This window comes from Gopherus evgoodei, chromosome 1, assembly GCF_007399415.2.
Source record: "Gopherus evgoodei ecotype Sinaloan lineage chromosome 1, rGopEvg1_v1.p, whole genome shotgun sequence".
Taxonomy (NCBI): Eukaryota; Metazoa; Chordata; order Testudines; family Testudinidae; genus Gopherus; species Gopherus evgoodei.
Window position 1 is genome coordinate 78919986 of NC_044322.1, and position 13188 is coordinate 78933173.

Here is a 13188-nt window from a genome sequence, read left to right on the forward strand (position 1 = left end):
AGTCTGAGCACCTCTCCTGATCTCATCTGTGGGAGTATTGCTTTGGGAAAAGACTTCCTTTCAATTGGGCAGATATCAGGGTCAGTTAGGACCTTGCAGGATGAAATCCAACACTTAAATTATACTTGAAAGTCAGCTAGCAAGTAGTGTGGATAATACTTGTCAAATCCTCCTGCCAACACCACCATTCAGGAAGTGGGTAGTTGTATTCTGTAACAGTTTCATCTTCCAAAGGAGAGAATTATATTGTAGTGGTTTTCAAACTTTTTTTTCCTGGAGAAAACTGTTGATAACCATGACCCAACGGAGCTGGGGATGAGGAGTTTGGGGTGCGGGAGGGGGCTCTGAGCTGAGTCAGGGGGTTGAGGCACAGGAGGGGGTGCGGGCTGCGGAGTAGGAGTGCAGGCTCTAGCGTGGGGCCAGGGATGGAGGGATTTGGGGTGGACTCAGGGCTGGGGCAGGGGATTGGGGCACAGACTTACCTCCGGCAGCTCTTTGTTAGTGGCGCAGAGGCAGGCTTCCTGCCTGTCCTGACAACTCGGACTGTGCTGCACCTGAAGTGGCCAGCACCAGGTCTGGCGCCTAGGTGGAGGTGCACAAGTGGCTCTGCGCATCTCTCGCCTGTAGGCACTGCCCCCCAGCTCCCATGGGCTGGGAACCGGCCAATGGGAGCGTAGAGCTGGTATTCGGGGTGGGGGCAGCATGTGGAACCCCATGGCCCCCCTACCAAGAAGCCAGACCTGCTGCTGGCTTCTTCCGGGGCATAGTGCAGTATTGGAACAGGTAGGCACTAGCCTGGCTTAGCTAGGCAGCACCACCAACGGGACTTTTAACGTCCCAGTTGGAGATGATGACCAGAGCGAACCAGTGCCTTACATGCCGCAACCCAGTACTGGGTCGTGACCCAAACTTTGAAAAAACACTGTCATATTGTAAGACCAATCTAGAGAACACTACAGTAATCTTACTTCCAAGTGACAGAGATAATATCAAGAACTGCGTGTGAAAGAAGAGTGGATCCTCTGATCAAGTGCAGATAGGAAAAAGCTCTCCTGGCCACAACTGCTATTGGATTATCTAAATGCAGCTGCTGTTCTCACCAAATTCTTAAAATTAAGAATTCGGAAAACAATGGGCACACATCCTCAAATTAAACAAGCCGATAAGACTATAGCTATAGCTTTCAGATAAGATATTGATGTGGATAGGTTGGGGGAGAAAAAATGAATTAGTCCCATTTTGTTCTTATGCATGCCATCAGACACTGGGTAAGAGACTCAGTCCCCTTCGTCTGAGATCAAGCAAGATGGAGACAAAGTTGAGTATAAACACTAACCCATACTTCAGCTTCTCAACAGCCCTATATTTTTTTTAATATATAAACACACACACACACTTTAAAAAAAGAGTGGTAACAAGATAAAATTGTGGCACCTCTGGTGAGAGGGCCCTCATACATTTACCCAATACAACCACCTGGGACCTCTCAGCCATGAAGGAACCAAGCCAAAAACAAGTGCTGACCTATCCATCCCTGCATGTTGCCTGAGCTAAGTCAGCTACACCCACCAAGCAATAGTATCAAAGAAGTAATTACATCAGACGCATCTTCATTATTCATAGCTAGGAGAATATAGAATCAGGGAAAGGACAATTCATTTAGTCTACCCGCCTCAGCTGAGGCAGGATCAAGTATACCTAGACTAGCAGCAAAGAATCCTGTGGCACCTTATAGACTAACAGAAGTTTTGGAGCATGAGCTTTTGTGGGTGAATACCCACTTCCTCAGATGCATGTATTCGTATTCATCCACGAAAGCTCATGCTCCAAAACGTCTGTTAGTCTATAAGGTGCCACAGGATTCTTTGCTGCTTTTACAGATCCAGACTAACACGGCTACCCCTCTGATACTATACCTAGACTGTTCCAGACAGATGTTTGCCTAAACTGTTCTTAAAAACCTCCAAAGACAGAGACTTCACCCCATGTAACCTGTTGCAATGCTTAACTATTCTTATAGTTGGAAAATTTTTCCTAACATCCAGCCTAAATCTCCCTTACTGCACCCTAGACCAGAGTTGGGCAAACTTTTTGGCCTGAGGGCCACATCGAGGTTGCGCAACTGTATGTAGGGCCAGGAAGGGAAAGCTGTGCCTCCCCAAACAGCCTGGCCCCCCACCCTCTCCTACTTCCTGCCCCCTGACTGCCCCCTCTCAGAACCTCCAACCCATCCAACACCCCCCACTGCTTCTTGTCCTGGGACTCCCACCCCCTATCCAACCCCTGTCCCGACTGCCCCAACCCCTATCTACACCCCCGCCTTAAAATGCTCAGTTCTCTCTCAACTTTTCCTCAGATATTTTCTTAACTTCTTATTTTTGGACTCTTCAGTTTGTTCACTTTTCTTACAGCATGGTGTCAAAAACTGGATGTAGTACTCCACCTGAATCCTCACTAGTGCCAAGCAGAGTGGCAACAATTGCCTCTTATGTCTTACATACAACATTCCTGTTAATACAGCTCAGAATTAAACTAGGGTTTTTGGAATGATTTGTTTTTAACAAATCCATGTTGGCTATTCCCTATCACTTTATTATGTTCTAGTTTTGAACAAAGATGGTCAACAAATATATCCATACATACATACTTATCTTTATTTGCATACCAGGCCACCAACCTACATGGCAGTTTACAAAGCACATTAAACAAGTTAAAAGACACAGTCCTTCCCCAAAGAGCTTGCAATTTAAACTGACTAGAAAAACATACAGAAACACAGAAAGATGAGGAGGGTTCCCACTCATTGAACCTCTCCCCCAATACAAAGAGAAGAGATGCATAACCATTAAACCTCTCCCTTAACAAACAAAGATTTTAGATACAGGTTATGTCTACAGTTCAGTCAACTTAATTTGATCATCCACCACTGTAATTAAACTACTTTTGTATGTCCACACAATGCTCTTTGTGATGGCAGAGTACATCCACCATTGGCGCCCTTGCATCGAGAGAGCAGTGCACTGTTGGTAGCTATCCCATTGCGCAATTCACCACCATCTGCTGCTGGATGCTCTGGGAAGGGATCACAGTGCCTCATGGGGGCAGGCTTACCATTCTGTGATGCAGTTTTCTCCATCCCATCATTCTATGGGGGTCTATGTTTTGCGCTGTTTTTCAACAGCCCCAGTAAATTGCATGCCCATTATCTGTCTGAAAGCATGGATCCCGCACAGCTCTCCTATCTTGTGATGAGCATTATGAACACAACGCAGCTGATCCTGCATTATTTCATGAGCTGCAAATCTTACAACGACAACACAGTGGTATCTACCTTGCTGCATGCAATGGAAAGAAACAATTCAAGGAGCAGATGCACATGGTGGACCATTGGTATGGGGCTTGGAAAATAAGCTCTGACTGGTGGGATTGCATCATAATGCAGATATGGGATGATTAGCAGTGGCTGCAGAACTTTCAGATGTGCAAAACTACCTTCCGGGAACTGTATGCCGAGCTCACCCTTGCCCTCTGGCCCAAGGACACCAAAATGAGAGCTGCCCTCACTGTGGAGAAGCGAGTGGCAATCACTGTGTGGAAGCTGGCAACTCCAGACTGTTACTGATCACTTGAAGTCCACCATGAGGGTTGCAGTGATGCAAGTATGCAGGGCCATTAATTGCCTCCTGCTATGAAGGACTGTGACTCTGAGCAATGTACAGGAAATAGTGGATGGCTTTGTGGCAATGGGATTCCCTAACTGCAGGAATGCAATAGATGGCACACAGATCCCAATTTTGGCCCCAGACCACCTTGCTACACAGAAAGAGCTACTTTTCTATGATATTGCAAGCGCTGGTGGATGACCATAGTCATTTTGCTGACATCAATGCGGGGTGGTCAAGGAAGATGCACGACACACGCATCTTCAGGAACACTGGCCCGTACAGAAAGCTGCAAGCAGGAACTTTCCAGACCAAAAGATTCTAATTGTGATGCTATGAGACCCAGTCTACTCCTTGCTTCCGTGGCTCATGAAGCCTTACATCAGAAACCTTGACTGCAACAAGCAGCACTTCAACAGGTTCAACAGGTCCAGAATTACCGTCAAATGGGCCTTTTGCAGACTAAAGGGTCACTGGTGCTGCCTTTTTGACAGGTTTTGACAGAGGCCTGTTACATAACATTGTGAAGCTAAGGGGGAAAAAAAAGTTTCACGGGGTGGAGTGTCAAGGTAGATTGGTTAGCGGCTATTTTTGAGCAGATAGATCCCATGGCTGTTAGTGGGCCTCAACAGGGGGCTATTCGAATCAGGGAGGCTTTGAAGGAGCATTCTGACAATGAGCCCCAGTAATGTGTCTTTCTATAATGCATTAATCCAGGCATTGCTTTCTTGCACTGTAGTACGACCCTTGTAATGACTGCTGTATGTGTGTTAATTTTACTCTGCAAATACACCGATTGCTACTGAAATTCATATACAGTGGCAACCACAATGTGTAAGAGAAAAAGATTCATTTTCTTTTTCTAAGTTAATAAAAATATAACAGCTATACAAATATTTCTATTTTCTACAAGGGACATGAAAATGAAGAGCATTTTTTGAAATGAGGGTCTCACAGCTGGGTATATGTCCAGTTGTAGTTCTGAAACGTGTCCCTAAGGGTGGAGTGCATGGGGTACTGCAACAGCCCTAAAATATGCAAGGAGTATGTGTGGTGATTTGGGGAGGGCATGGAAAGCAGTTTTGCATGGGCTGCAGAGGGAGGGGTGAGCAAAGATGAGTTCTACCTGCAGCACAATCAGGGAAAACTTGTCCAGGTGTTTTTTTTAATGTCAGCATAGCAGGAGTGTTAAATCAGCAGGAGAAGCACTGCAATACACCTTCATTGTTTTGTCAAAACTGTGTAGTGCAGACACGGCCATAGACCATTCTATATCTGATCTCTCAGTCCTCATTCTCAAAAGGAAAGACAAGCCTGGGAGCTTAAATTCATAACTTTGTCTCTATTCAGTCCATGATTTTTAGTGTCTAATGTTGTAGTAAGCCATAAATCCCATCTACAAACTACTACTACTCCCCAACCTGTCTCCTCCCTATGACTGGAGGAGAGTTACCTTTATTTTTGCCGATTGTTAACTGCACTTCCTGCCAGGATGCTAATACACGACTCTCAGAAGAACTGTATATGGTCTGGGAAAGACCATATAAGTAGTGTTAACCAGCAACCATAAAACTGATATTTAACCAATAGCACAGCAGCATGTAAACAGAGGGAAGGGAGAAGAATAGGGAGACCTGAATGTTATTCAGTTCAATACAATAACCTTGTAAAAATAGCTAGGGAAGCAAAAAAAAAAAAAAAGCTCTTACTAGCTTTTCATAAAGAATATTCTAACAAAATGAGCATGTGCTATTTAAAGGTTATCACATTCAGTACTTTTTAAATATTGGCTCAAATTTCTTGAAATTGACTAATGTCACTTTAACTCAGCATGACTGATTAGCTACTTCTAAATTGGAGAAGCGTAGCAAAGATATAGCTGGGTTTGCCTGACAAGATTGATACACAATGGAAAACTAAACAGGAATTGCCTACTCCCCCCACTACCCTTTTTTTTTTTTAAAAGTCTATTGAAAATGCAACTATTCTAATCACCAGTTGTCTAGTTTTCCAACTAATCTCACATTTTTGTTTTTTGGAATATCACTTAGATGACCCTTCTGCATTCACTGTTTGACTGTTAGTAGTCTTTAACAAAGCTACTGCCACAGCTTCAAACACAGTCCAACAGGCTAGCTAGTCTTCCTTAATTCTTCTTAGCCTTATTTAGAAGGAATGCAGGCAGGCAAGAAAAACAGCATCTCCCATGGATTCAGAGCTTGGGCTCTCACAAGATAAAATAATCATGGACTACATTAGTGGCGCAAGTTAAAAACACTGGCTGTTGCTTTTCCCCACTTAAATTAAACTCAGATATGAGGGGCTGTTAATTGTCATTTTGGTGACAAACTACAGACCAAATATGTAGTAATAAATTCGTTATACAGGCTAGAGCAGGGATACATGGCCAAAGTTTGAGCAAGTTTCCTCCTGGTACTCTGCCAATACATCACAATTTTGACTTGGAACCGTGCTATGTTCCAATTCATATACCATAGCAGAAACTGCAAATATTGAACTGAGCCGATTTTGGTGTTTTGGGTACTACCCCAATCTAAATCAAAATTTACTCAGTGCCAAAGTTTTTAATTTTATTTGTTTGGACAGAAGGAGAGCTACACACAAACACATCCACATGCCCTTTTGAATGGGACTGAGGAAGAGAAATATGCCAAAATTTTAGGCAAAAGATTTGAGTTTCTTGTGGCTACCAACCCAGCTAGTCTTCTGTTGATAGTTTTCCTTTAGTAACCATAGCATCTCCGTCCCTAAACTAAGGCTGCACTCTTAGGACATATCTACATTAGCAAACTTACAGCGGCACAGCTATACTTCTGCAGCTGCGCCACTGTAAGATCACTCGTTTAGTTGCTCTATGCCGACAGGAGAGAGTTTGCCCATCAACATAATAAAAATCTCCCTGAGCAGCAGTAGCTATGTTGGCGAGAGAAGCTCTCCTGTCAACACAGCACTGTCCACACCAGCACTTCTGTTGGTATAACTAATGGTGCTCAGCAGAGTGTTTTTTCACACTCTAGGCAACATAAGTTACACCAACAAAAGTTGTAGCGTAGACATGACCTACAGTGGCACTGCTGTAATGCTGCTGTGTAGACCAGGGGTCGGCAACCTCTGGCACAGGGCTCACAGGGTAAGCACCCTGGCGGGGCGGGCCAGTTTGTTTACCTGCCATGTCAGCAGGTTCAGCCGATCATAGCTCCCACTGGCCATGGTTCGCTGTCCCAGGCCAAGAGGGGCAGCGGGAAGCCATGGCCGGTACGTTCCTTGGCCTGCAGCACTTCCCACCGCCCCCATTGGCCTGGGACAGCGAACCACGGCCAGTGGGAGCCATGGTCGGCTGAACCTGCCGACGCAGCAGGTAAACAAACTGGCCCGGCCCTCTAGGGTGCTTATCCTGGCGAGCCGCATGCCAGAGGTTGCTGACCCCTGGTGTAGACGCTCACTACAGCAACAGCAGGGGGTTCTCCCATTGCTGTAGTTAATCCACCTCCCAGAGAGCGGTAACTAGGCTGATGGAAGAATTCTTCTGTTGACCTACTGTGGTCTACAGTGGGGGTTTGGTCAGCATTGCTATGTCTCGGGGAGGTGGATTTTCCATATCTCTCACACTAAGCCATGATAATATAAGGTTTCAGTGTCGATTAGCCCCAAGTAATTCCTGTTTTTGATTCACTTCTCCAATTTCTAGGTCTTCCCCTTTCTTTTATATTTCATTCCTGACACCTTTTCTGCCAGTCTCTCACTCATTTTTGCATTTTATCACCACATCTCCTATTTCACTCTGTTCCTTTTTCCATTCTGATTTTTCTTTCTGTTTCAGCCACCCTCCTTTTCACATTCTGTCATATGCTTCTTCCTTTCCCTGTTCATCTGTTCATCCACCTCAATAGGTCAGCATCTCTGTTACTGTCCAAGCATTTCCTGCTTGGGCTGGGTCCCAGAAGAAACATATGCAGGAACTCAAGTGTGATTTTCTGAGGCCGCAAGGCCAGAAAATAAAGGGGGGGGGGGGGAAATACATAATTCTGATAAATCCACCAATCATTCCTTGCCAATTCTCCACACCAAATCTCCTCCCTGTAATACCACTACAGAAAATACATCTTTCATTTGACAAGTCAGTATGTACTTTATATTATTAATCTCTTTCCACTCATTATGTTCCTTTCTTCAGAACATTTCCTTGTGATTTTTGTGTCTGTTCTACAACAACTCATATCACTTTATACTGACTATATTAATGATTAGGATGGTCTTTTAACTTTGCACTTACAGGCACTTAAAAGAGCAACTTCTATTTTAAGTGAGTTAGGAAACGTCATTATGCTAAAATGCTTCGTTCACAACTATCTATATATTGTTCACTTAATAATGCTAAGTTTTTTCAATTACTGCTCCTTGGATAAATGAAATCTCTTACAACTCATACTATAAATTTTATCTGGATAACTATGAAAGCTATCAAGAATGTGAAAGCTATCTTGGAGTATTAAAGAAATACTACTTTGTTATCTTCAGCCATGTCATAAAAATAAAAAGGAATTTTAAGAATGCTTTAAATTAAACAGAACTGCAGTAAACTTGTTCAATGTCAAACCTTACTTGAAATGCAAATCAATTTTTTTTAATTACTCATTTTCAAAGATAAGAATGTAAAAGGTGTTACCTTGAAGCTAACATACTGTAGATGATTGGAATGTCTTTTAATAATCTGATTGATAAGCTCAGGATGTGTAGCCCTCAAGTAAGATGTAGCTGGCTGATTCAGTTCAAACTCAAAACATCTCCAGAGGTCAGGCATATGAAACACCTGATTCCATCTTCGGCAGACTTGTGATGCATGAGCACGATCAAGAAGAGACAAATACTGAAACACTTGTAGGATAATGTCTGGAAGGAGGTTACCCCAATCAGGACTCAGAGAGATTTCAGTGGATTCATCTGTAATCTTCTGTTTCTTAAATTCTCCTCCAACCTCCTCCTCTGATGAACTATTGTTGGCCTCACTATTTTTCCTTCCTCGTTTCATTCTATCAAAATAAGAAAAATGTATTACCCTACATACATCCACAGAATATAAAGACATTAAGTACTTACAGCACAATGGGGTCCTGGTCCCAGGCACCATGAAAATACAAAACACAGGATATAATTTTCAGAAGAGAATAGTTTCCTCCCACATCAATACCAAGACAAAACTGAAGAAAGTGGAAAATTCTAAAGGTGAAACTGAATTTTTTTTTTCAAAATAGGAGCTATCAATCCTGTGACAGCTTATTTCTATGCTTTTCTCTTGTAAGTCTGAAAGAGCAGTCATCTTGGATATTCTCTTACCATATGAAAGCATTGTACCTTCTACTGTTATAAGTAAAATGTAAGAGTAATGAAAAGATTAGAGAAAAAGAAAAAAACTTTTCCAAGTGTTTAATTCTGGGTTTGATAGCCAATTTCCCTATTCTGTGAAAGATAAGTGGCACTTTCTGTCTCACTAATAGTATGAAGACATGTGTGCACTCTTCCTCAGATCCTACAAGAGACTATCAGCAACAGCTATTGCTCCTGCTATTGCAGATCCCCTCCCACATCAATGAGTCTCAATCCTGAATTCACCATCACATTTTAGGGTGGGGAAAAAAAATAGTTCTGGTACCAGGTCCATACAATTGGCACCTTCTTTGCTGAGACTAAGAAGGGTGACAATTAGTGATAACTTCTAAACTGCAAAATAGCTAAATTTCATGAATAGTAGTGAACTTTAATTCTTGGGCTAAATATCTGGATGAGCATCACAGTTTACATTCTAATTAGATCTTCAAAATGTTATTCTATTAAGTTGAATAAATGTGATATGGTAAACAGGTACCCAATTCTCAACAGTATGCATTTCTTCTAAAACATGGTGTTATGCAAGTTCTACTTTGCCTATTACTGGGGAGAAAATAATAAATTAAGAAAATAAGTTGTTATGGACAGGGATAAAATTCAGGGTCAGATTTTAAAATGAAGATAACATTTAGGATGTTTCTATGAGTTAGAGATGTCAGCATCAAAACCAAAATTAAAACTGTTTGTGCCCATAAATCCTTTACTTTTACTTTAGTGCTCTGATGTATTAAGGTAGCATAACGAAGTTTGGGGGGAAAAAAACCACACCAAGCATTTGTCACAAACATCAAGTCCTGACTTCAGCAGTCTTTCAAAGACTTGGAACATGAGATCACAGTAAACTGACACAGCCTCGTATAATATCTCATTCCGAGTCCTTCAAATACAGGGGCAGCCCTACAGGAAGAACTTGGTATTGATAACCTAAAAAAACCCCAAACCCAAAACTTTCTGTAAAAAGACGGACATCTTCATTCAGAAAATGAATATTCAGGTAATATGGCTAAGGTCAATAATGTATTGCCAGTTTGAAGCTTGGAAAGTTACTTGTGCAATTCCCAACACACTTTCATTTGCTAAATATTTCACCAAACTGCATTATAGAAGAGCATTATAGCTGACAAAAAAGTGAAACATTTATCTCACATAGTTGCTAGATGCCATATTTTACTTTATGAATCCTTTTGTTCTATGGAATATTCATTGCTCCCTTAACTACATTTCCTAGCTAATCTCCCCTCCCCATCACAACCCTATTATTCATATAGTTATTTTTGAGCATGAGTCAAAGTAACAGAGAGAAGGTATGGTCAGACACTGTCTGTAATATGAAATAATCAAATTTGAACACAGACTGACAAGTAGCGTTTCTACATCCTTATCCTTTCAATGTCCCTGTTCTAGCCCAGAACTGGCAGCATTCACAGCACAAGCTTATTTTGACAAAGCCTCGCTGCATGAGAATATTGTGTGTACTTATTTAAATTTATCCATAATGATCCATAAACTCAAGAACATAAGCATGCAGAAAGTTATTACTATTATGCTGCAATAGGCTATTCACCTGAAATTTCTGACCAAGCTGCAGATGGCTTTTTATTTGTACAGAAGGAAGCAAAGGGACCAGCATAGTAATGAATAACGTATTTGCATCCAATCCATAGGGGAGCAAAAACTTACATTCTGCAACTGTATAGGCAGGTTCATTAAAATTCAGGTCCAATCAAGGTTAGATTAACTGCCACAGAAGCATCACATAGTTAACAGGGCACTTCCACTAGATTGCCCAGTATCTCTATATAGAGAATGCTGTTGAGTGCCAATCTGCTCCCTGGAGGGGCTGACGGTGCTCTGGTTCTCTATTTTCCAGCCACAAGTGTACCCTTGAATCTATATGCAACAGACAGGAGTGGCAGAAGGAAATGAGTTAAATTCTGAAAACTCTCAATTACTGAAATCTATGGTACACACAGAACTGAACATAGCCAGTAATCATGATTTTGCACTTGAGCACACAGTTCATTAAAAGAATAATTTTTTGAAACAATAGAATGCAGGAACTGATATAATTTTCATTTTACACAAGATAAAGACTTAATAAATAATAATAATAATAATAATAATAATAATAATAATAATTATAATTATTATTATTATTATTAAGTGTAGGCTGCAATATTGAGACCAGTTCCAACAAAAAAAATAGTTTAAAAAACAAAACAAAAAACAAAAAAACCCAACACAAGTCATTTGTCCACAAAAAGATCCGAAGAGGATGCTAGTAAAGAATACGGGGCCATTCTTCCTGCAGACTAAATTTAAGAACAAAAAATTGAAATAGGTAATTAACCGAACTCAGCCTTGTGTTTCTGAAATACCAAACATTCCACCATATTGAATCCCGACACAGTTACAGACAACAGCAAACAGTGAAAGGTAACACTGGACACAGAGGACAACATTTTCACAATGAAAAAAAAAACACAACATGGGTGTCACCATTTGACTAGACATTAATAGATAAACATTTTCCATATGCTTAAAGTACCAAACCCTACTAATAATACTCTCCAGCTTGCCTAGAACACAATATCTCACTGACAAGTTCTTTCCAAATCATAGCCTGTAATGAACTTGGCAGAAAAAGATATACAGTATAAAACCAGCCACAACGAAGTGCAGCTATAGAAGAGATTTAACTTCATTTAATACTTTCTGCTTATCTGATTCAAGATATTTTCTCAAGAGATTTCTTAATACAGATTAATTTGGCACCCCCGATTTTCCCAAACGTCAAGTTTGGGGGTATCCTACAATGGCTTGCTTACAACGCAAGCAAATGTAAAACAATTATGCAGTTCAGTCATTAATTCAGATGAGAAATAAGTAGATGTTTAAACTTTCACGTTTTGAACGTTGGGAAAGGTACGGACACAATACAAGTCTACCAATGATTGTTAACATTTTAAATGCCCGACTGCTTCTTTCACACCAACAAACCGAGCAGAGGCTGAGCTGGCTGTTTTGCCTGCATTTGGGACGAAGCATTAGGAGTGCGTGGAAGAGACACAGAAGGGCTGGCGCGCTAACGTCTGGGTCCGCGCGCGACAAGCCGCCGCGGCTTCATCTCTTAGAGCTCCTGCAACTACAGCTAAGGAAGTTTATTGTTGTTCTTCAATAGGAAGCAGCATCAGCGTACGGGAGCCTTTGCAAATAAGCAGAAAAGGGGCCCCGCCTCTTCTCGCCGGGCTGGCCGCCCACAGGTGTCCGTGTGCACCACCGGGATGCGCGCTGGGTACGGCCAAGTGCCCCGCGCAGTCCCTCTGGCTGAAGGCAGGACGGACGGACGGGAGCCCGGGGGGGTCCCAGTTACGCTGCGCCAAGCGCTGCGCCTCCGCTCTGTGCGGACTCACACTGCCCGGCCCCGCGGGGAAGAGGCGGCTGCTGCCAGCACCGAGGTCTGGCTCGCTCTACCCGCTTCACTACCCCGGGCAGCGCGGAGAAAAGCCCGCTCCATCACCCCATCGCCTGCCCGCCAGCCCCTCACCTGGCGGCGGCTCCCTGCTGCGTTTCAGGCTAACCTGGGCCCGGGCCACACTGGCGCCCACGCTCCCACCACATCGGCGGCTCCGGCGAGCAGCGTCCCCCCCGCCAAACAGGCTTCCCGCGGCGGCGCCCACTCTGTTCCTTCGCTCCCTCCGCCCCCTTGTTTATTTCACGGCAGCGGAAGCTGCCCCGCACGGAACCCAAAATGGCGGCGGCTTTGCCCTAGTTGCCCTGCGCGGCCTCGCGAGCGCGCCTGGCAACAAGCCCCGCCCCCTGGGGTGCTGTGAGAGAGCGAGCAAGAGAGTAACGGCGCGGCTGTCGGTCGGTTGGCGCGGAGGGAGGGGGCGTTACTCGCTCCCAACGGCCCACAACGAGCCTCTTGCGGACATGGACACAGAATTCTCTCAAACCGCAGGTCCCGGTGCATTGGAGATTAAGCTGGAAATGTGGCAGGTTCTAGCCATTGAACACCAATTTTGGGCCCGGGAAACAAGCACAGACTGGTGGGACCGCATAGTGGTGCAGGTTTGGGATGATTCCCAGTGGCTGTGAAGCTTTCGCATGCGTAAGGGCA

At 43.3% G+C, this 13188-nt stretch overlaps 1 protein-coding gene across 4 annotated transcripts in view; it reads right to left on the bottom strand.

The window, feature by feature from the left end:
- Window positions 1-12824, bottom strand: part of FBXL3 (F-box and leucine rich repeat protein 3) — a 35400-nt gene extending 22576 nt beyond the window's left edge. For 2 of the 4 annotated variants that reach the window (XM_030566871.1, XM_030566855.1), the window contains exons 1-2: window positions 12616-12824; window positions 8350-8713 (exon numbers count right to left, since the gene is read on the bottom strand). In XM_030566871.1, the coding sequence (XP_030422731.1) occupies window positions 8350-8712 (363 nt within the window). In that variant the 5' untranslated portion in view covers window position 8713; window positions 12616-12824. Of the gene's footprint in view, window positions 1-8349; window positions 8714-10748; window positions 10972-12615 lie in introns of those variants that run through there. The other 2 variants (XM_030566860.1, XM_030566864.1) reach the window with 2 other exon arrangements.
- Window positions 12825-13188: the final 364 nt, after the last annotated feature.